Source organism: Cuculus canorus, chromosome Z (genome assembly GCF_017976375.1).
Source record: "Cuculus canorus isolate bCucCan1 chromosome Z, bCucCan1.pri, whole genome shotgun sequence".
Taxonomy (NCBI): Eukaryota; Metazoa; Chordata; class Aves; order Cuculiformes; family Cuculidae; genus Cuculus; species Cuculus canorus.
The window spans coordinates 12796114-12817305 of NC_071441.1; the positions used below are offsets into that span (position 1 = coordinate 12796114).

The following is a 21192-nucleotide window of genomic DNA, read 5'->3' on the forward strand; positions in this document are numbered from 1 at the left end:
GTTATCCGGTATGATCGTAGACTTCCTGGACATGCCTACAAAAACAACAATAGCTCTGATTTTTAATAGGAGACTGGGAAGTGGAGGAACAAAGTAGCAGAACTCAAAATGTCCATGTGCGGTACATGCTATAATTCTGATGCTAATGTCTTCTTTCCTCTGTTTTTGTCCACAGTTGTAGAACAAGCAACAGGAAGAGCTTGATGAGCAATGGCCAGTCTCCAGCTCTGCCTCGGCCTCATTCACCACTCTCAGCTCATGCAGGTGATTTTATATCTACTACTGCTGTGATTAAATTCTTAAGATGTCTATATAAGCAAAGGAAAGCAGGCAAATTCTCTATCCCACTACTCTTCTTTCCACTGTTTGTAATAGCAAAAAGTTGCATATTATTCCATCTAAATGTCTCAATTCTTAAATCCTGTGTTATGGTGAGAAGCAGTCCAAAGGAAAAGACTGATTCTTAGATCTGCCTTTCTAAGGATTGAGTCTAACTGATGACAGAGCTGAGAACTTGAGCTATTGAGGAATCTTTCAAGCCCACATGTCCTTAGAAACATTTAGCTCCTTCACATCACACCTTGTGATGCATTGTTCTTCTGTCACTAAGTTCTGTGCAGCAGCCTTCCAAACTGTAAGAGAAAGAAAGGTTGCAGCAAACCTAGCCAGTCAAATTTCCTAGCTTCTTCAGTCCCATTTCATCTTCTAAGCGTTTTTGGACGTACTTTGAGAGCTATTATCTTTCCACTTTTCTCTTCTTTGTTTAAAAAAAATCAAAAGCAGTGGTGAAGATGTGAGCTGCTGAGAATTCCCCTTTAATCTACAGTGAGAGTTCCCTTTTACGGTCTAGTCCCCCATCTTACCTTCCCTGCTCCTTGGTGACCTTGTTCAAAGCAGAATTTAATTCTGGTTCTGGAACGCATGGAGAGGTAGTGCTTTACAGGTCCTTTGTAGTACTTCAGTACCAAGAGGAGCTTGGAAAGTTAACTGAACTTGGGCTTGGTATGTCAGGTTGGCATCAGATTGTCCTGCCATGGCATATCTTCTCACACAGGTTTAAGAACAATCACATTTGCCTCAAGGTGAGAGGTTGGAAGGGAGATCTCTGAGGCTTCTTCCAGTGTCTGGACATACTTGCTTTGGTTTGACTTTGGAAAGGAAGTACCCTGAGCTTCATTGTTGGACACCTTCCTGATTCCATGAAACGGGAAACTGAAGGACATAACCTGCTGCAGTTTGATAAATTCACATGGAAAGGTGGATAGATTATGGATGAGCTTGATTAGCCTATGCCTTTTTAAAACTATATTGGCTTCTCGATTCATACTGGCAATTATTTTCTGACAGATCTTTTTCTTTTAGGGTACTCTATCTCTGCTATGAGGGTATTCCAGCTATTTCTGCAGAGATCCTCCTGTTGCCCTTAGTGAAAGTAGTTCCATTAGATGCTGGTTTTGAAGTGGACTAAGTTCTTGACTTCACAATTGTACCATGTTAGTTGTTATTGCAGGTGTTTATTCCCTTTTTATACGGTACTCAAGCTGAAGGGAATCAAGATTGTCACTTTTTAAAATCCAGGATTAATTTCTGTTATTATCTTGTACAGTCCTAGTAAGATTTTTGATGTTGCTTGGGAATTCAGTGCCTCAGAGGTATCTGAATTCAGTATTTTCATCCCTTGTGAGAATGCCCTTGGATTTACAAAGAATCTGTTTCCTTCTGTGTTTATTTCTTTGCTTGTGGGGATAGAAGGCGAAATACATGCTTAGTTACCTTCGCTTGTGTCTCATATATGAGATGAGTTTCATTTGGACCATTTCTTTAAGCTACCTGTTTTGGTTTTCTTTTTGGATATCTGAAGAGCAATCATTTAGACGTCCAGCTGCACCTTTGGAAACAGTATGGCATTGCTTCAGACCTCCTGAAGAGCTCTTGTTGCTATTGGGTAATGATAATCTGAACTGGAGTTAATCAAAACAGAATGGAAGTGAGCAGTATTGCTCTGTCTTAGAAAAGCATCTTGAATATAATCATAATTCTTAAAGGCACATTTTATACCTACATTCTTCCTTGTAGTCCTGTTTTTCCAGATGCAGTCTGAAACGAAAGCTGTTCTTTAATTTAGATCGATGTTCTTTGAGGAGGACCAGTGGCCCAAGTTTAGGATGATGATAATTGCACCATATGAGAAGATCATATAGAGGTCTCAGGCAAATTCCGCACCTCAATTTAAACGTCATTGTTTGCTCTGGAGAGATGGTAGAGCATTGTTCCCACACAGGATACCGTTGTTAGTCTTTACAGATGCAATCTTTACAGATTATACGAACACTGAATACTTGGGTAAACTTTTTTAATTTCTAGTCTCATGATCTCAGTCATTTTCAGATTCATGTGGTAGGATGGGAGGGAGAGGCAAGTGGAACAGCATCACACTGAAGCAGTAAGTGTATTGTGCAGCGAACACACAGTGCATGCGTAGCAACTGTCAGAGAAGGAGCAAATTTGTTTGTAAACAACAGGGACCATGAGGGCTTTGTGGACTGCAGTAAGGAGGAGTTAGAGCAAGAAGTATTTCAAGGCTTGGGATTGCACGGAGAGGTATAGGGTGTGAGGCTGAGGGTTAAAAAGGGGATAGGAAAAAGGCAATGTTGGAGCACCTATGTAATATCTCTGTTAGACACATTAGTTACTAATACAATACATGCAGGGCCCTTTTCCTTTGTGCAGGACTTGTAGCTACATGTGAACATGATTTGTGTTGGTGGAAAATCAGATTTCAGTTTGCAGCTAAATCTCCAACCATACCTTATGCATACGTGTAAAGACCATAAAAGATTTCAGGAATATCAGCTTTCACTACGTAAAGTCATTCTCTTTCTTATGAAAATAGAAAGCAAATGTATAGCAGGTCACTTCTTTGGGTTCAGACCTTCAGCGTTGTTAGTAACTATCTTAGATTAGTTTTTCAGGCATCCTTTGCCTTCTTCTGTCTAGGCTGGAAGCCATTAAACCTGCTGAAAGAGCCTTTTAATTTTTGCGTGAACTGTGGGTACATTCAGAATTGTGAGAAGTGAAGGGCTGCAGAGTCAGCTTGGACAACATCTGGTGCCCTGGTCATTAATGGGCTTTTCCAGCTGACTGCTTGCTGCTGCGTAAGCAGTTTATCTGCACCACCCAGCCTGCAAAGTGAATGATTATAATCTTGGCAAGTCAGGGCATTCAGGTGTCCCCACCTTAGCAGTCACAGGAGCTTGTTCCTGTGGGTGATACTAACCCCTAGTGATTAATAGTCACATGTGGTGCTGTTTAATTGTGTCTGCTGCAGGAACAAGGTTTAGCTTTAGGAGTAATCCTGTAAATCTTACACCATCTTAAGATGAAGGTTGTGCTAAAAGTGGAAGCAGAGTTTAGCAGTAGAGTCCTACGGTTTTGGTTTTGACCAAACCTTTTTAATCTACTCATAAGTGACATTGGCTTACAATTGTTGTAGCTGATGCATATTTGGAATACATCCTGTTTCAAACAGCATGGGAGGACTTGTGTTGAAGTGGCTGAATGATCTTGAGGACTGGAATAAAAGAATATGAAACTATATAGCAATTCACAGCACTTTGTGCTGGTGGACCAGAAACAGAATTTTTTACTGTAAGCTTTGGACTCATCTATTATAAGGAATTTAGAGAAAGACCTGACTGCTTTTTCTGAATCAGATGATGTTTGCAAGGTCGGGTCTAGTTTAGGTTTGAAAATCAAATCTGCAAAGTTGTATAAAGGAAGTAAATTTCAAATGAATTTGGGAAGATGTCATTCCACTACACAATGTCCTGGTTAGATTTCATCAGGAATACTGCAAGTTTTTATGGTCATAGATATTCAGATGGGATTATATTGAGAGAAGGAGGCTGGTAGGATAGAATGTGAGTGCTTTTCATGTAACACTGAAAAACTGTTACCTGCTTGCCTCAGCAAAGGAGGACTGAAGAACCTGTGTTGTCATCTGAATCAGTCAGAGGTGTTTTCTTCGTGGGATCGAAGGAGAAATACACGCTGACCATAGATAATAGAATATGAAAGTTCCTGCAGAATTGTCTACTAAACATGGCAGGGACAAATGTGGCCTTTCCTATTGGATTAAATAACTTTATGAAGGGAATTACATGATGTAAAGCAAAATTTAAGGCAAGGAGATCTTAGCTCAACTTGTAATCCCTGTTCTAGGATATTTTATATCTGTTTAGACCTTTCTAGGCAGACACCATTAGAATGCTGATTGCTAGTATTTTGCTCTCACTACATTAGGACATACTGCTTGCATCAGATAATTATGTTTGATACGTGCACTTTAGTTAGGTACGTTGAAGTATAGACATCAACAAAGCTGTTTCCACTGTATAGTTTAGTTGTGTTAGACTTTGAATCACATTGGAGGCTTTTGTACATGTGCTTCAAATTTAGAGAGAGTTTCCCTGGATTTTTAATTTTAATCCTGTGGGTTTTGTCCAGTGTAGGCTTAAAAATGAGTACTGGCTTACTACAGTGTGTTTGAAGCAAAGAGGAATTTAGTCTTGTTTTTGGTTAAGGGAAAACTGTTACAGCAATTTCAGAGCATCTGCTGCTGCTTCAGGGAGAGGAGACGAAAGTGTAAATGGCAAGTTACCTGCAGATACAGCTGTCTTTTTAAATTAAATACCCTTAGAGCATAACACTGCCAGTATTTTAAGTAGTGGTCAGAACATGCAAAAACAACATGGCAAATGGTTTAAAAAGGGAGTGTGCAAAACTTCCTTGCTTTTGCTGGGGAATGTTTTTGCTAGTGTGAAGCAAAATGTATCCAAATTTTGAAATATCTCTAGCTCCTAACCTCTGAGTGGATCTGGGTGGAAAGCACTTGCTGAAGTATTTAAAATTATTCTGCTGCCCAGTTGTGTGTTCTGCTGACTGGCACAGTTTGTAATGGTGTGAAAGTCAGACCTGTAACTGTGGGTGGGTGGTTTCTTCTGTATAGTTCACTTTGCCATGTGGGTTCACTACCAAGTGAACTGTCAGAGAAATGTATGACCCATTGTTGTATTGTATTACTATGGTGCTGATGTACTGTGATTTTAGAAGACCATCAAATAACGACATTAAGACTTCGAGCTGGATTTGTTTTTGATCCATCAGGAATTTGTGATAACAATTATCACTAATCTGTTACTCTCTCAGCACTAACAGAGAGTCATTGCATCTGAAACTCTATTTTGTAAGTAGGCAGCTATTAAAAACACATTAATGATATACAATGACTGCAACATATGTCTTTTAAAAAGATTTAAAACATCCTCCCTCTCTGGCAAAGACACAAGAGTTCTTGAAGCTACTTACAAACCAATCAGAATTTAATTAGTGTCTATATAGCTTTCTTAACAGTAGCTGCTTGCAAAATGAGCTACCCTGTGTGTTGTTGTGAGGTATTGTTTTGGCATGTTGGTCGCCTATTCATTGTGTCTTCCAGAGTGTGCTACTTATCTAATGCCTGACCACCATTCAGGTTTACTTCACCAGGTCAGAAACATCAACAGTAATCTTAGCAGCATAGAGAATACCCTAGAACTAAAACATAAAACAGCCAGCAGATCCTGAAGATCAGCAGGGTTTGATTAATAAGCAACCGTTGCACATATGGACAGAGAATTAACTGGCATTGGTTTTTATTTGAAAGTCTCTCAGGTATTGACTTGCAGATGGGTGGATGAATGCCATGATGAATGAAGGTCACGTGTAGGACTCTATTTCTAACCTATCTTGCTTTTCTGGAACACCACAACTTAAACCCGTAGTAGCACTGGCTTTTTCTCCAGTCATTTGGAGCTTGGATTGTCATTCTCCATTTCCAGGCTTGTCCCAGTTCCTAGACTTACAGATAAGCCCTCAGGATTTTTAGTAAGCAGGTATTATGTATGTGACTTCATTGGTTTTGTTATTTTAAAAGTTTATTTGCTGTTGGAAATAGTACTTGCAAATTGATTTTCCTGATAACAGGATCTGATGCTTTTCCTGAAACTTTGGCTTCTTCAGGTGTTGTCTGTTAGGAAGTGATCTTTGTTGATTCTAATGAGGTAGTTTGCAGCATTGTGTCTCCTTAAATCCACTGCAGGAGCTAGGAAATTACTGCATTCTTCTAATGTCTTTTTGCTTCTGTGTCAAGTTTTAGTGTATGTTCTGACTAACTGAGGGATAGTTAGCCATGTCCTTGGTGTGCGTTAAATATGTGTATGTATCCATATATAACTTTAAAATAGCTATCAAAGGAAAGGAATTTGTTTACAGACACTACCACCCCTATATGCTGGTTTGTCAAATTATTTCCTGTCAGAAGCTGTTTACATCTCAGTGCGTTAAGCCTTATTCTGTGCTTTTCTGCCAGAGTTTAAGGAAGCTTCTCTGTCTTTTTTTTGTTCTCTCTTACCTAAGTTAACGACACATGCCAAATCATAGCTATTTTTTTCTAGTGCAGTAACTAAAGTTTGTGAACATGTTTTACCTGCACAGTATTACAGTTGTTTTTTTCCCCCACGTATCTTTATTAAATAAGTTATGATATCAGAAAAGGAAATACAGTTAGCTGTTAAATTGTGTTTGTACTTCATTTGAGACAAGAATAAATAGTGTTGGTCCCCAAATAAAGACTGAAATTTGTGCCAGCTGTGTGGCTTCAGATTTCCTCTGCTTCCCCACCTTGTTCAGGGAATGAAAATCCTTGTAACCCTGAAATTATCAAGGGCCTCAGGAGTGTCTGAAGGGTAATGAAGAAGCTCGGGTCTTGAGAGGAAGAAGAGAATATTGGAAGGGCATAATTCAGCTGTAATAGATAAATGGGCAAAAAAAAAGTTGGAGGTATTGGCCAGTTAGAGTGGAATCCTTGTCTCTTGGGGCTGTGGGAAGAGCAGCTGCGAAGATGTGATTTAAACATTGTTCAGAAAGCATCTTGCATCTGTGTTTAGCCAAAGAAGGGGAGGGAGATTCGTGTTCTCTGCATTGGCTCCCTAATAGCTCCATGACTATGCTTTCTTATGTGGAATTAATAGGATCTGTTAAGGGCATCACTATGATAAAAGCAATGTTACTTCAAAGATTTGAGTAGAAATCAAGGGCATTTGAAGTTCTTTTAAGGGCTCACTCTAACTGTACTGACCTTCTCACATGTAGATAGTCATTTTCTCCTCAAAAGCTGAACGTTGATTCTAAATGGCTACTTAGGAACTTTTTTTTAATCTGTTGCTTAGTGTTGCAGTATCATGTCCAAAAATAAAAAGCTACAAGTACATTACTTTAATGTATTGTTGTTTCAGTCTCTACCCTATTTAGATTGACTTTTAGATGTATGTCAGTGCTAGTTTAAACCAAATCCTTTTAGCTTTTAGTGTTACTTTTTTTGGATTTTTTTTTTGGGGGGGAGGGTGTTGTTCAGGGGTCGTCTTTATTTATTCTTCAGGTACCATGTCTTCTTTAGTTGGAGGTGCTAAGGGTCAGAAGTGGCAGTAGTGTCTCTGAGCAGCTGCCTTCTTTCTGCACTTGTGCTGGTCAGCAGGGAGTCAGGTGCTTTAGTAGGAAGAAGTGAGAGACCCTAAAGTTACAACCTGTTCACAATGTGCAGTTGCTTCTTCTCATCACAGAGAGGGATTGCCTTTCCATGCTTTGGTCTAACAGAACCAATGGGAAAAAAATCATTCAGTGGGGTTTGTCTACATGTTTGTTTTGAAGTTAGAAAAAAAAGAACAATGAAAACAATCACAATAAAGCCCCTATGGAAATGCTGTAGAGACTTTGTGTAAGGGCTAAATCATGCTGGTTATTGCTTTCCTGTCTTTTAAATGTTTTCTGTGATCTAAAATCCCCACCTGGTTTCTGACATTAAAAATACATTTATTTCAAGTTAATATACAGGGTTTTTTAAACTTCAATTCTCAAATTAATTTGAGGCTTCTCAAATTAAAGGGCTAAATAGAGCCCCTTATAGTCAATGAATTAGAAAATCCAATACTTAAAGGTCAAATAAAAGTGAAATGTGAGTTGAAATAAGATTCTATTTCAGAATTTGTTTTCTCATATACTAGTTTCTAGCCTGCCTGGAAATGCTTGAATTAATGTCTGAGTAGTTTTTCATGGGTTCTTTTTTTTTCTCTTTTCCTCTAATAATTATTTTCATGTTTCCCCCCCAATAGGAAACAGTCCTCAAGACAGCCCTAGGAATTTCTCTCCCAGTGCCTCAGCCCACTTTTCTTTTGCACGAAGGTAAGAGGTTGTTTGTAGTATGCAGCATGCATTTTGTTTAGAGGAAATGTTGTTGGACCGAGATAAAAAGATAATTACAAATACATCTGTCAAGTCTGCCACTTAGAATGACAAGTGTTATCTTGCTCTCCTAAACCCCAGTTGCAACAGAGTTGTACTCACTGATTGATATAAATGCAATAATACATTTTTGACCTTAAAGAAAAAATAACTTTTTAATGACTTAATTGTAATGGGTCCTATTCAAACACTATCTTCTCATCCATTGAGATATGGGGAAGTGTTGTTTCATCTGTTTTGTTTATTATTCTTTTTTAACAGTGTAAAAAGTGCATTGTTTTTAAGAGCCCTATTATAGAGGTCCTGAACACAGGGCCTGATTTTACTGGCTGCAGCAATACCGTCACCACACCGTTAATACTTGACCTTGGCCTATTTTACTATTTGTGCCACTGAGACAGTCATCTTGGTCATAAGAGTATTGTGAGATTTAATTAATGCTGGTAGAATCTTTGAAGATTTAAAGTGAATTTGAAGTGATCTATGCAGTAAATTATTATTAAGTTAATCGCAACCAACATTGATAGCGTGTCATGGGAGACTGCTTGTTTGTGCCAATGTGGTTCCTTATTACTTAACACCTTGTCAGCCTACCTGCAGTAGTATACACATTAACTCTAAGCCTGGGAGGGGAGGCAGAGATTCTGTGTTGACCCAAGACTGTATCCACAAAAAATGAAGTTGGAATGTTGTAGCTTTCTTTGAAATCAAGCACTGCCAGGCATGCAACTGTTGCATTTGCAATGACACTTGCCACTATAGTTTTACTACTTTTCATTTGAGAGTTCTGTAAATAGCACACATGAGCTCTCAAAAGAGCAAGGAAATGGCTAAATTATTTTTAAAAGCTGCGAAGGGGAGAAAACTTCACTCCTGCATTCCACTTCTCTGAATCTAATTCATCTGTGACAGTAGATCTTGTCAATCTTTCTAGGACCACAGGTCACTTTTTAAATAAACACCTTAAGAAAGCTGAGTATTTCTTTTCAATTTACTTCCCCTTGATAGTATCTTTAAAAGAAGGAAAGCTGTCTCTTCATAGATTACATTTGTTTGTGAATGTATTTTTAGAAAGATTCATTAAATCCAGAAATAGTTTGTAATGGGAAAAAGCAGATGTGAAAGATGGAACATTACTTAGAAATATAGCAGGCAGGAAGTAATTTTCCTTTCCTACTCATAATCAATAGAAAGTGTAATCAGTGTTTTTACAAGTCTTAAAATTGAGAAAAAATAATTTATTTACCAGTATTTCTTTTGGACTTGGACAATTTTTAGAGCCCTGTAATGGGCTCTAAGTAAATTCTTTAATTAAAGGAATACCAACACAAGAAGCTTCTATGATTTCAAAATATTTCACTGTTTCAGTGGGATTCAAGACACTTCTGAAGAGCAGTTTTCTATGGAAACTGATTTTTGTTCTGTGTTTATAGTGAAAACACTTGATGACACTGAAGTTTAAAACAGCGTTAATGTAAAATTTTCATATGAATTTGGTGTGTGTTGTGATTGTCTTCATATAATGCATGATAGGATGCATTGTGGTAGTAGAATGACCTGCAGTTAATGAGAGCCGTTCTCAGACTTCAGCTAGAGCTGGTTGAAGAAGCGGAGGCAAGGTGGTATAGGTGTATACAGTAAGGGTACCAAAAAGCTGAGGAAGTGTGAGGAAGGGGGAGGGCAAGGCAAAGAAAATGGTTTGGAAGCCTGTGGAAAAGGGAGGCATGCCAGTGTAGCTCTTTCTTATCAGCTGCTGGCCACACCATATAGTTGTGGTGTGTTGGGCTGGAGGCAGCCTTCCCCAGGCCCCTTGGCCATGAGTAAGTGTGTCACACTTCTCTGCCAGCATCTGGTGGGGTGATCAATGGCTGGGATTAGCCTATGCCTCTGTTAGCCACAACTTAGACTTCTTTGCTGATATGTAGAGCTCCAGCATCTACAAGCCTATGGTTAGGGAACAGATCCTGGTTCCAGAGCTACTGGGAAGTGTATAGGACTGCCCTGTAGGGCACGGTCAAGACGTGTATCAGAGTCCAGGGGTAAATGCTGTAGGGCCTTGCTACCATTTCTTACCTTCTTCCCTAACAGATGCCTCCTTGCCTTCCCAGGTAACTTTCCATGATATCCCATCTACCCCCTCAATAGCCCTTCTCTGTGACAATTTCTGTGTAATGCAGGAGCCCTATTCAGTAGAAGTTATTCAGTAAGGAAGTACTTTATCTTGCAGCTGCAGAACATATGGGTCTCATGTGTGTTTAAATACCTTCCAAATTCTTCTTCTTTCAACTGTGAACATGCTTAGCTCATGCAGCTGAGCCAAAGCTCCTTTTAGAATTGTTCATTCTTCTGGAGGTAGCACATGGGTGCCTGTGGAAGGGGAGAAGGGAGGAGAATTAATGGATTAAAACCAGAGTTATGTAGGAGAAGGAAGTTTTTTCCAGAGTTAAGTCTTTGATACAGTCAGCAGTCCACTCACACATGTTCTTTTTATACCTTAACACTGATTATGTAGTGTAGCTTCTTCTCTTCTGTAGGTATTCAGAGTCCCAGAGACTTGAGTTGTAGCTCATGGGTGGATATGTATGAGTAGGAAATAAGGCATTAGAATAGAGAAGAAAGAAATTTTTTGGACACTTAGCTTGAAGGGTAGGGAAGCTGCGTCAAGAAGTTCAAGGTTCCTGATTTGGCATGACTTCAGTTCTCCTTTATTGAATTATTCTTTTTGTGTAAATTAGTTTTGAGAGATGATCTTTGTACTAGCTATGAAACAGAGCTTCAATTCTTTCTTCTTTCCCCCACTGTCATACTGCTTGTTAATAAAAAACTTGTCCTGTTTTGTTATTTATGTATTAATGTGCTTTTTTTTACATACTTGATACAATTCTACTCCAGTCATGGGCACCGAAATGACAGGTAAATGTTACCTCCTCAAAAATCCAAGCACGGTTCCCATAGAAGTTTCTCTTTTTTTGGTTTGCCACTTTGAACAGTCAAGTTCCATGTTGTCTGTGTAACTCACCTCAAGCATTGAAGAATGGGCATTAGTTTTGGTTGTGGTTTTTTTTTTTTTTTCAATTCTAAGTGAGCATGATTTTTGGTTTTGCTTTTCTTCTGACTTACATGTCTAGCATTTAACAAGTTTGTTCTCAGCTAATTATTGCAGTTGACACTAGACTGCTAGTTTGCTGGTATCCTATACTGATGTCACTTAAAAAAGCACAACCCTTGTATTTCAGTCGGACTGTGGTGGTTATTCTGTGGTTCAGGGCATTGTGGTTTGCATTTGTTCATGAGTTTTTTATTTGCCTCTCATTAATTTTCATCTGATGTACCTGAGAGTTGTGAAGACTCCCTGTGGTCCTTTTCTATGTGTATTAGTAAGAAAGTTCTGTGGAGCTGTTCATTCACTTTCTTGTTGTTTCTTCTCACAGATTTTTAAGTAGAAAAACACACTAAAATAAAAGTCTGTAAGCTTTATGTCATCCTTGCTGAAGGCTTGTTTATTGTGATCCCATGTGAAAGTTTACTCTTTATTAAAAATGTTGTTTGTATAATGCTTTTGGAATGCAGTTTTGCACAGTAATACTTTTACAGATGTTTCTGTATTAGGATACTGCAATGTTTGTCTGACTAACCTTGGTTTCACAACAGGACTGATGGTCGCCGCTGGTCTTTGGCTTCTCTCCCTTCTTCTGGCTATGGTACAAATACGCCCAGCTCAACTGTTTCTGTAAGTATCCACTCACTGTGCCTGACAGATATCCAATACCTGCTGTGTCTTCTCAAATGTAGCTTACTTCTTTAGGGGAAGGCAGTGCAGGTTTTGTTATTGTTGGTAGACTTTAAATTAATACACGATACAACTGCTTTATGTCACTAAAAAAGAAGAAAACTTTAGGCAGTATGTGCTTTCCTTAGAAATATTTTCTGGCAGAGAGTTGTGTGTAACTGCCCTCTTTTGATTGAGGTGGTAGGAGGGGAGACATGCTACTTTAGAACAACCATATGGTAGTTGGGTATCTCGTTTTCAGTGAGGCTGCGTTGATAACGAAAAGAGAGAGAAACTACTTTTATGACGTGATTGATCCATTCTGTTAGGCTGCTGTCTTAAGGTGGAATGAATCATGTGTTTGCCTGTCTTTTTTTCTTTGGTAATATTGAAATGTTAGTGCATGACAATAGGTTAGATAATTAACATTTATATGGCTATAATTAGAATAGTAGAATACTTTGGGATACCTACTAGGATAAATGTAATGTGTTAACATAAATAATATTAATATAAATAATATTAATAAATATAATGTCTAATGTGTTAATTTTTGCCTGCTAGAGCAATCTTGTATCAGCCACCCTGCCGTGCATGTATCACCTGACTTGTGATGAGCGTTATGGCAGTACATGAGGTCCTGCTTCAGTAGACAGCAGGAGAAATATGAACCCGAACTTTGGTGCATTTTGCACACCTCTGTACTGGAGTGGAAATGATGGATTGTGTCACAGCCTGGAACTGAGCTATCTGTTGTGATAGTTGCACCCAAGAGTCTGGGCAGATAGAGCTGTGGGGGAAGCCTGCTTTGGAAATAGCAAGGAGCTGGCATTTTTACAGTTACACAACATCATCTGTCACAAAGATCTTTGCCCCTGTAAATCCAACTATGACTCTTCAAAAATTGTTTCATATGTTTAGCCTTGCTTTTTATCTTTAGGGTTGTATCATTAACAAAGGTACTCTATTGTAAATGATATGTATTACTGACATTTTATATCTGATTTTTAAAAAATGAGGGTGTTTTTTTTACAACGTAGGTAAGCTGTCTCTTCCGCTGGCTCAGTTTTCTCTTGTGAAATATCTGAATTCCACATCCTGTACACTGATAAAATGTGAACATTTTATATTGTAATCAACTCTTATTTTATTTTTGTCCACAACGGCTTCTGGAAAGCTGACTTCAAACCAGATTGAGAGATTTCATGTATCTCACAAACTGTTCCTCAGCACTACTGACTTTTGACCTCTGCTTTCTTTCCTGTGTAGATGCTACTTTTGCCAAGCAAATTTCTTGGTTTCAAATTAATTCCTTAACTGCTTTCCATAGTGTATGTTTGTACACCTCTTATTGAAACTAGATCAGATATGTTTTGCTCTTCACTTAAAATATATTGACATAAAGGAGGTTATGTCAGAGAGTTAGTAATTGCCATAGCAACCCCATTAATGTTATAAGAAACAAACTTGTGCTAGAAAGGAAATGAAAAGCTGTGTCAGAAATGTATTGAAACACAGCTTTAATTTTCAGTCCATATTCATACACTTTGACATCTTCAATGTATAATGGTACATATACATTCTATATACTAGTTCATATACTACTTTTCCATTTAGTTTATGGTAGTTCATATACTACTTTTCCGTTTAGTAACTACTGTATGCATGCTGGAATGTGGAGCAGCTTTACATTTCTTATGAAAAAATATAGCACGACCATTTGTAGGCTTAGATATCTTAATTCTTATAGTAGACTGTTGTTGAATTCTCCCTTGATATTTCCTGACTAGAACACATTGTATAAATATTAAAATAGATCTCTTCCCTAAAATTGAACAAACAGTTTCTGAGTTGTGGAAAGAAAACTGGTTTTCCAATAAATAACTGAATTTTGTTGAAGAAGCCAGGAGTAGAAAATTCATGCCACCTACTTCTTACAGTTAGTTGGGTTTTTTTCCCTTGAATCTTCTACTGCTGATGACCCCTGCAGAAGCATTTGGCGTAACTTCTGAATATAGCTACTATTTCTTTGCATCTTAGTATAAGGGATGCTATTTACTTTCAATTTTTTTACCTGCTGGACATTATATATGAAGCAGAAAATGAAAACAGAAAGTGTACCCATTTGATTTAATATACTTTTTCATAACCTGAAAGGGCTAGCTCTGTGCAATGTCCTCCTCCACATTCTTACCAATTATTAGAGGCAGTGAGAGACCACTTAACATGCAGTACCTTCAGTGTACATACAGAATGCTCCCTTTCCAGTGCTGGGAAAATAAGATTCATATTAATCCAGATATGTATTAACTGGAGACCATAAACAGTTTTTTACGCATAACAATAGAGCACAACTTTGATCTTCACGAGCAGCTGTAGGTCAAAGCAGAGGCAGAAGGGTGTATGGTAGTCACCATTACGCTCAGGTGAGCATAGCTCACCGTTTCTTTTTACCCTCTTCCTTCTTTTTATAGTATTAAGAGTGAAAAGATTGATAGAATTGCCAGTTTAATGGAAGCTTATGGGTTTAGAAATGATGCAAGTACCACATATACCAGTTCTGACAACAAAGGTTAAATTAAATGGAAATATCTCCAGATAAGATTACTCAATTGAAAAGGAACTCTTGGTATGTCATATTCTAGCAAAGCTGGATCCAATGTTGCCGGTTTTGAGATGTAATTCACGTGATGGTTCATCTTTTGGAATAGCAAGCCTATAAAAACAGTGAAGTTAGAGAATGCTCAGCTGCATATTTTTGCCAATAGGTTATATTCTTGGAATCTTATTTGGATGGGGAAATAGGGTGAAGACATGAGTAAGGAGATATTGGGGTTACATTACCTGATATTAGCTGCATATCAGCATTTCTGTGTTACAAAATCTGCGTTGCCGTGGTGCACTGTGGTTGTGCATATTAAAAATATGTTAAATATTGCATGATCTTCGGAGCAGCTATTCTAGAATGTCAGGAGAGCGAATTTTTTCCGCCTATTTTGTTCTGTTACAGGATATTGAATTTGTGCAGAGATCAGAATTCAGACCTCCAATGAAGCGTACGCTGTACTTGTCATGGTTCTGATATAACTGAGGGTTGTTTGCGAAAGGAAGATTCTCACTTCAATCCTGCTGGGTCTAGACTCTGACTTTCTTATATGAGGAAAACTGTGATATGGTTTATTGTCCTCCTAATCTTCTCAGAATTCCCTGAAGCCCAGAATGTAGAGGTTGATTTTGTAGAGAGATATCTGTGATGGCCTGTGCTGGGAAATTTCCTTGTACTAGAGTACCTTTTATTTTATGGAGCATGGCTGTAGGAAATGCACCATGAGGTAGCTGCCATAGGGTGAGATAGGACAGAACTTAGCTATGCTCTGTGCTGAACTATGTGTGGTAATGTGCTAAGACTGAATTTCATACATGAGTTACTGTGACTCAACAAGTTACTACCTATCATGTGAACTGTGGTCAATTCTTGGTGTGCATGCTTCTTAGCCTGCAGCAAAGTGGGGTAACACAGTCTTTCTAACTATAACTTGTTCAGATGCGATGCAGCCTTCCCGTGTAGACTAGTCCTATCCCAGAGCGGTTTTTTTTTTTCTTTTTTTTGCTTTTAAGAGATGACTTCATGTGTGATAAGTAATCTTTTGTTTACTTCATAGGAATTAGGATATATTCAGCCTTTACCACCCCAGTTGCCAGGAAATTATGAAGACTGTCTAGTTTCTCTGCTTAATAGCCTGGATATTAACTGCTGACCGTAGCAATGTAGGGTAGCGTTTGTAGAGTACAGAAGTTTATTGATTTCCTTCACTAGTCTAGTGGTGGTACAGCATCTCTGTGCTCTTCATGTTGACCTCAAATAAAAGAGCAGCCAGCCCAGGGGCGTTGGTGTCCTGTAGAAGAAGACAGATAAGAAAAATAACATGCACATTAAGATTGGCATGTAGAAGAAATTGATTTTCTTGGGAAAGGCATATGGAGATTAAAGAGCTTCAGAAAGATGTACAGGTTTTTTGACTTATTCCCCTCCACAGGTAAAATAAAGGGTATGTCTGTATGATACCAAGCAGCTTTGTGCGGTCATACAAGGGTGTTTGTGAATGAGCTGTTCTGGAAACTAGTTTTGATGCCAGAAACAGTATAGCATTTCTCTGTCTACACTTGTCAGTCAAGATTAGCAATGCTAATTGTTCATGCATTAAGCTAGGTATATGTTCTTTACTAGGACATCAGATTGAGGCTCAGGGAAGAAGACTCAGAGTTCTACCTCCAAATATGTAGTGTGATTCCGGTAGCTAGCCGTGCTGCATAAAAGGCAGTAAAATATGATAGTGTGGTTGTCTGCACAAAGTGTAACTTTTTACGTGCAATTTTGCCAGGCTAGATGTTGTAGTAGAACTTAAAATTTCATACCTGTCTGTACCTTCCAGTTCTATACTAAATAGATGTTTTTGGTATAATCCCTTTCACTTTTGTTAGCCATAGTACCTGTCTTATATTAAGTTCCTTGACTTTATTTTGAATGCAGGTATTTATAAGAAAATACCATATATAGTTTTCAGTAAGAATTTACATACTTAAATTATTTGATTTTTAAAAGCATTTAATAATGTCATAAGTATGGATAATAAAGGACCTTCATTATGTAGATTTACAGTTTGTGTTGTGGCAATAAATTGTACTCTATGGTTATCATACTTACTCTGCACTACTCAAATGAATAATTTTCAGCAGACCGTTTTAACTGTTTCTATGTATTGGTGTGTGTAACTGACATGAGATGTTATCTTTGCCTTAGAGGGAATTTGAACTTTTTGAAATGCGGCAGATCTTTCTTCTGGGGCTGAAGTAGTTGGGGTTTTTTATACTTACTGTATGTTTAGCTCGTTGAGACTAATGATTTATTTTCTTTAAGTTGATTGTCAGACATGGGAAATGGCAGCTATAATTTTAAAATTAAACGGCTTTATTCAGGAACACTGAATATGGTCTTGAAAAATATTTTTTCACTCTGATAGAAGCTTGTGTTCTGTTCTACTCTTGTAGTCATCCTGCTCATCCCAAGAGAAGCTACACCAGTTACCATACCAACCAACACCTGATGAGCTACACTTTTTGTCTAAACATTTCTGTACCACTGAGAGCATTGCTAGTGATAACAGATGCAGGACCACTGCAATGCGCCCTCGGTCCCGAAGTCTCAGGTTAGTTTGCCTTTCTGGAAATAGGAGTTGGATCCAAATTTGAATAATCTGGAGCATATTGGGATCATTCACTGTTATTGAAATTCCTGAAGTATAATACAAGAAGTAGACATTCATAACCGATGTATGGTTATAGAGTGAGAAAATAACATACTTAGCAGTTTGAAGTCAAGCACATGAAATAATATGTAAGGCCTCATCAGAAATAAAAGAAAGAAACCGATGTGTAGTACTGATAAGAGAATATACCTATCCAGTGAGGCCTATATTGACTTTTTGTTGCAAATAAACTGTACAAAAACATAACAAATAGTTTTAGTTCACACTGAGTTGAGTTTAAAGGGATCATTTGCTTTGCTTATAGCCCTGGACGTTCCCCTGCCTGCTGCGACAATGAAATAATTATGATGAACCATGTCTACAAAGAAAGGTTCCCAAAGGTAATGAATTATATTTAAGATACTTGATATCTAAATTGATATGCTACATAGCTTTTAAGTAAATATTGGGGTTTTTTTGTGGGGGCTAATGATCCAAGCCTGTGATGGCTTTCATAATGCATTGCCGAGCTCTTACTACAAAGAAAAAAATCACACTAAGAAAATTCCTGCTGAGAACTGGACATTGATTTGGCAAATCTGCTGAACTGATTTTGAAATGAATCATGCTGGTAATATGTTCTGCTGATTGGAAAGTGACAGTATATTCAATTTCAGTACCTCTTCTACACTTGAGGCAAATGTGTACTGAATTAGTAAATCAAAACCAATTTTTGTTTCTAAGTCTTGTGCAGCGTGTGTTGATGTAGCTGCAAATTCCTTCCTCTAGTGTCATTTATTTCTTTTCCCAAACTTTTGTTATATTACATAAATGGTGAAGATTGGTACACAATTATGGGGGTTTGGCTGTAGGATACCAAATGAAGACTAGTTGCGGTCATGTCCAGAGGTTATGTTACTGAGTTCCCAGGTGCAGGTGTGTAGCTCTGAGCACTGTGCTTTTGATTGCTCCTAGCCTGTTGATGACCCCTGAAAAATAAAAGAATGCAAAGCTCATACTGTTCTAAAAAGTGCCTAAAACAAGAAGAAATTTCTTCATGTTTCTTGGTAAAAAGATTTGCTGAGGGTGAGCAGCAATCTGAAGTGTGGAACAGCCCACTTTTTTCAGTGTTTGAGATACAAACCAAGAAGTGTGGGTTTAATTTTTTATAATAAAAGTATCTTTGAAGGTTTTATTTTAAGTGTGTGCAGTTTTTTTGAGAGCCAGATGGTTTGGTAAAACAGGCATGTCTGTAGCAACCTGCAGACACTTCTGACAGGGCCTGTGATCCTGTGGTGCTCTTAATCAGTCAATGGTCATTCACACTGCCCAGTGAAATATTTTTGTGGTATAACTGTATGAAAGTAAGAAAGATGTTCTGGTCTGCTGTATCTGCAGGCTTTGCAAAACAGTTGAAATAGACCTCAATGAGTTATTTTTTTTAGATTTTTGACTTGTACTTAAAGTTTTACAGTCATGGATGTTCTATTAGCGCTGTTTAGTGACCATCATAAGATTAATGCACAGTTAATCACTAGTGGCAGGCAAAGGAGAGGATCTGGGTAGTAGTACAGTAAGACTGTTCTTTTCTACACGGGTAATATGAGGAAATGTCATCTGCTAGTTGGCCTTTCTGTTTGCTTGCTTTTTTGCTTCAGTTATCTCATTTATTCTAGCTAGGTAACTTCTTAGGCAGTACAGAAAAGTTGGAGAATCAGAAATAAGCTTAGAGGCTGTTAGCTTCATGTAAAACTGATTTAATGTATTGTGTATCTGTCTGTAGGCCACAGCTCAGATGGAAGAGAGACTTCGGGACATTATAACAAATTATTCTCCCGATAATGTCCTCCCCCTGGCAGATGGAGTACTCAATTTTACCCACCATCAGATCACAGAACTGGCTCGAGATTGTTTGGATAAATCCCACCAGGGCCTTATCACATCACGATACTTCCTTGAATTGCAGCAGAAATTGGACAAATTGCTACAGGAGGTATGAGCCATGAAACTACTGTTTGCCTAAGAGTTGTTGTCTTGAAATAATCATGAGTGTTCACTCAAATAATTGTCGAAGTGGTATTCATAGCAGTTTTAGTCTATATAATAACCACTAGAAAGACTATAAGGTATCTTAGTATACTAGCCTGGAATAGTCAGGTTGTAAAGATTTCTGAAATAACAGCATTTTGTCATGCAATGCCAATTACAAATTGCTTGCAGAATTGTATGCATAAACCCTAAATGAGAAGGCTTGCGGTTCCATTTACTGTGGATAAATCAAGAAACATACACCCTTTCCACTTGGTCAGCCCTACTAATTGCCTGCTGTGTTGAGAAAGCAGACATCAATTCTTAGCGTTTGATCAGTTGGAGATTATTTAATTATTTTAAAATCCATAATATTCCTTCCATAATTAAAATGTTTACTAACAGAAATAATGTGTTTTCTGAAAGTGTGGAAACTTCCATAGAATAGTCAGCTAAATGAATTAAGAAGAACTTGGAATCTGACAAAGGAAATGTGACAAAAGGCACTATAGTACATGACAGTATTATTTTTAAAACAATGAGTACAGCAAGTAATGTACTAATTTGGGTGGCATTTGATAGCACATTAGGAGCTGAAGTTAGTGTGATAGACCAGCAGATTTGATATTGACTTGACATTTTCCAACTGAGATATTAAGATACCATGTCTGCCTTGATTTATTTCTTCTGATTTTTTGAATGCAGGAGCAGTTGTTAAAGGTTTTGGTTGATTTTACTTTTTTTTTTATCCCTGTGCTACTTTTTTTCTTCTGTTCTGCAGCTACATTTTCTGCAATTACTGTATTTTGAACTTTTTATCCTCATAAAGCAGTGCAAAACTTAAGACACCAACAATTTATTATGGATTATTGAAACCCTGCTTTTAAACAGAGAAAATATGTAGAGCTTGCTTACTAGTCAGAAGGAGGTGTGAACTAGGGACCTTCTTGTGCAATGCTCACATTTTTATGATGCCCAAGTGCTGGCAGAGGTGGCCAGTTGACTGGAGGTACCTGACTATGAATTCTGTTACGCTAGTGGTAATACGAAAATACAAGGAAATGCCTCTAAGCTAAGATTGACTCAGCTACTGTAAACACTGCTAGTCATTGTTAACAATATATCTCTTAAAATGGCTACACGGCAAGTAGAGTTTGGAGTACGCTCATTCACTTAACCCTCTAAAAAAAACACTCTAGCAAATTATTCTCCAATATGCATATAAAGCAGTGCATTGTTAAAAAAAACAGAAGCACTAATTTTGTCACATTCTATAGTGTCAATTCTTTATTATGTTAAAATGTCCTGTTTTGCCAAAACATAATACCTTAAAATATTCAAAGTTATCTTTAAGTCAACAGCATAATACCTGTTAATAGTTTAATATGACAGTAAAAAAACTTTCTCTTTGCACAGCTCTATTATGGGCACTCAGTTGTGTTTTGGATTCATGTGATTTATTTGTTGACAGTTCCCAGCTGCGACATTCAGTAGAAAGCTGCATCTCTTACTGCTACTTGGCATGTTGCAATTACTTTGCATAACAAGACTCCCTTGAGGTTAGAGCAGCCCGGTTCAGCCAACATTTTTATAATTCTGAGGTCAAGGTCAAGTGGACCTGAATGCTTTTCTGCTTAATCCCTCTTAAATGTAATACGTGTTAAATCTCTTGTACACATACACACCGGGCTGTTTATAAAACTCTACAAGGGTTCTTTAAATTTTAGTGATAATTCAAACAGGAAGATGCTTTCTTTACAAAAGAGTTTTCTTTGGACTTGGTTTATGATGTGCAGAACACAATTGTTTGTG

General features: G+C 37.8%; 1 protein-coding gene across 10 annotated transcripts in view; it reads left to right on the top strand.

Annotated features, from left to right (window-relative positions):
- The window catches only part of MAST4 (microtubule associated serine/threonine kinase family member 4), a 261302-nt gene that overhangs the window by 192208 nt on the left and 47902 nt on the right, over nucleotides 1–21192 (top strand). For 5 of the 10 annotated variants that reach the window (XM_054054161.1, XM_054054169.1, XM_054054170.1 and 2 more), the window contains 7 exons: nucleotides 176–264; nucleotides 8208–8277; nucleotides 11230–11250; nucleotides 11989–12067; nucleotides 17156–17313; nucleotides 17678–17753; nucleotides 19136–19345. In XM_054054161.1, the coding sequence (XP_053910136.1) occupies nucleotides 176–264; nucleotides 8208–8277; nucleotides 11230–11250; nucleotides 11989–12067; nucleotides 17156–17313; nucleotides 17678–17753; nucleotides 19136–19345 (703 nt within the window). The remainder of the gene's footprint in view (nucleotides 1–175; nucleotides 265–8207; nucleotides 8278–11229; nucleotides 11251–11988; nucleotides 12068–17155; nucleotides 17314–17677; nucleotides 17754–19135; nucleotides 19346–21192) is intronic. The other 5 variants (XM_054054163.1, XM_054054162.1, XM_054054164.1 and 2 more) reach the window with 1 other exon arrangement.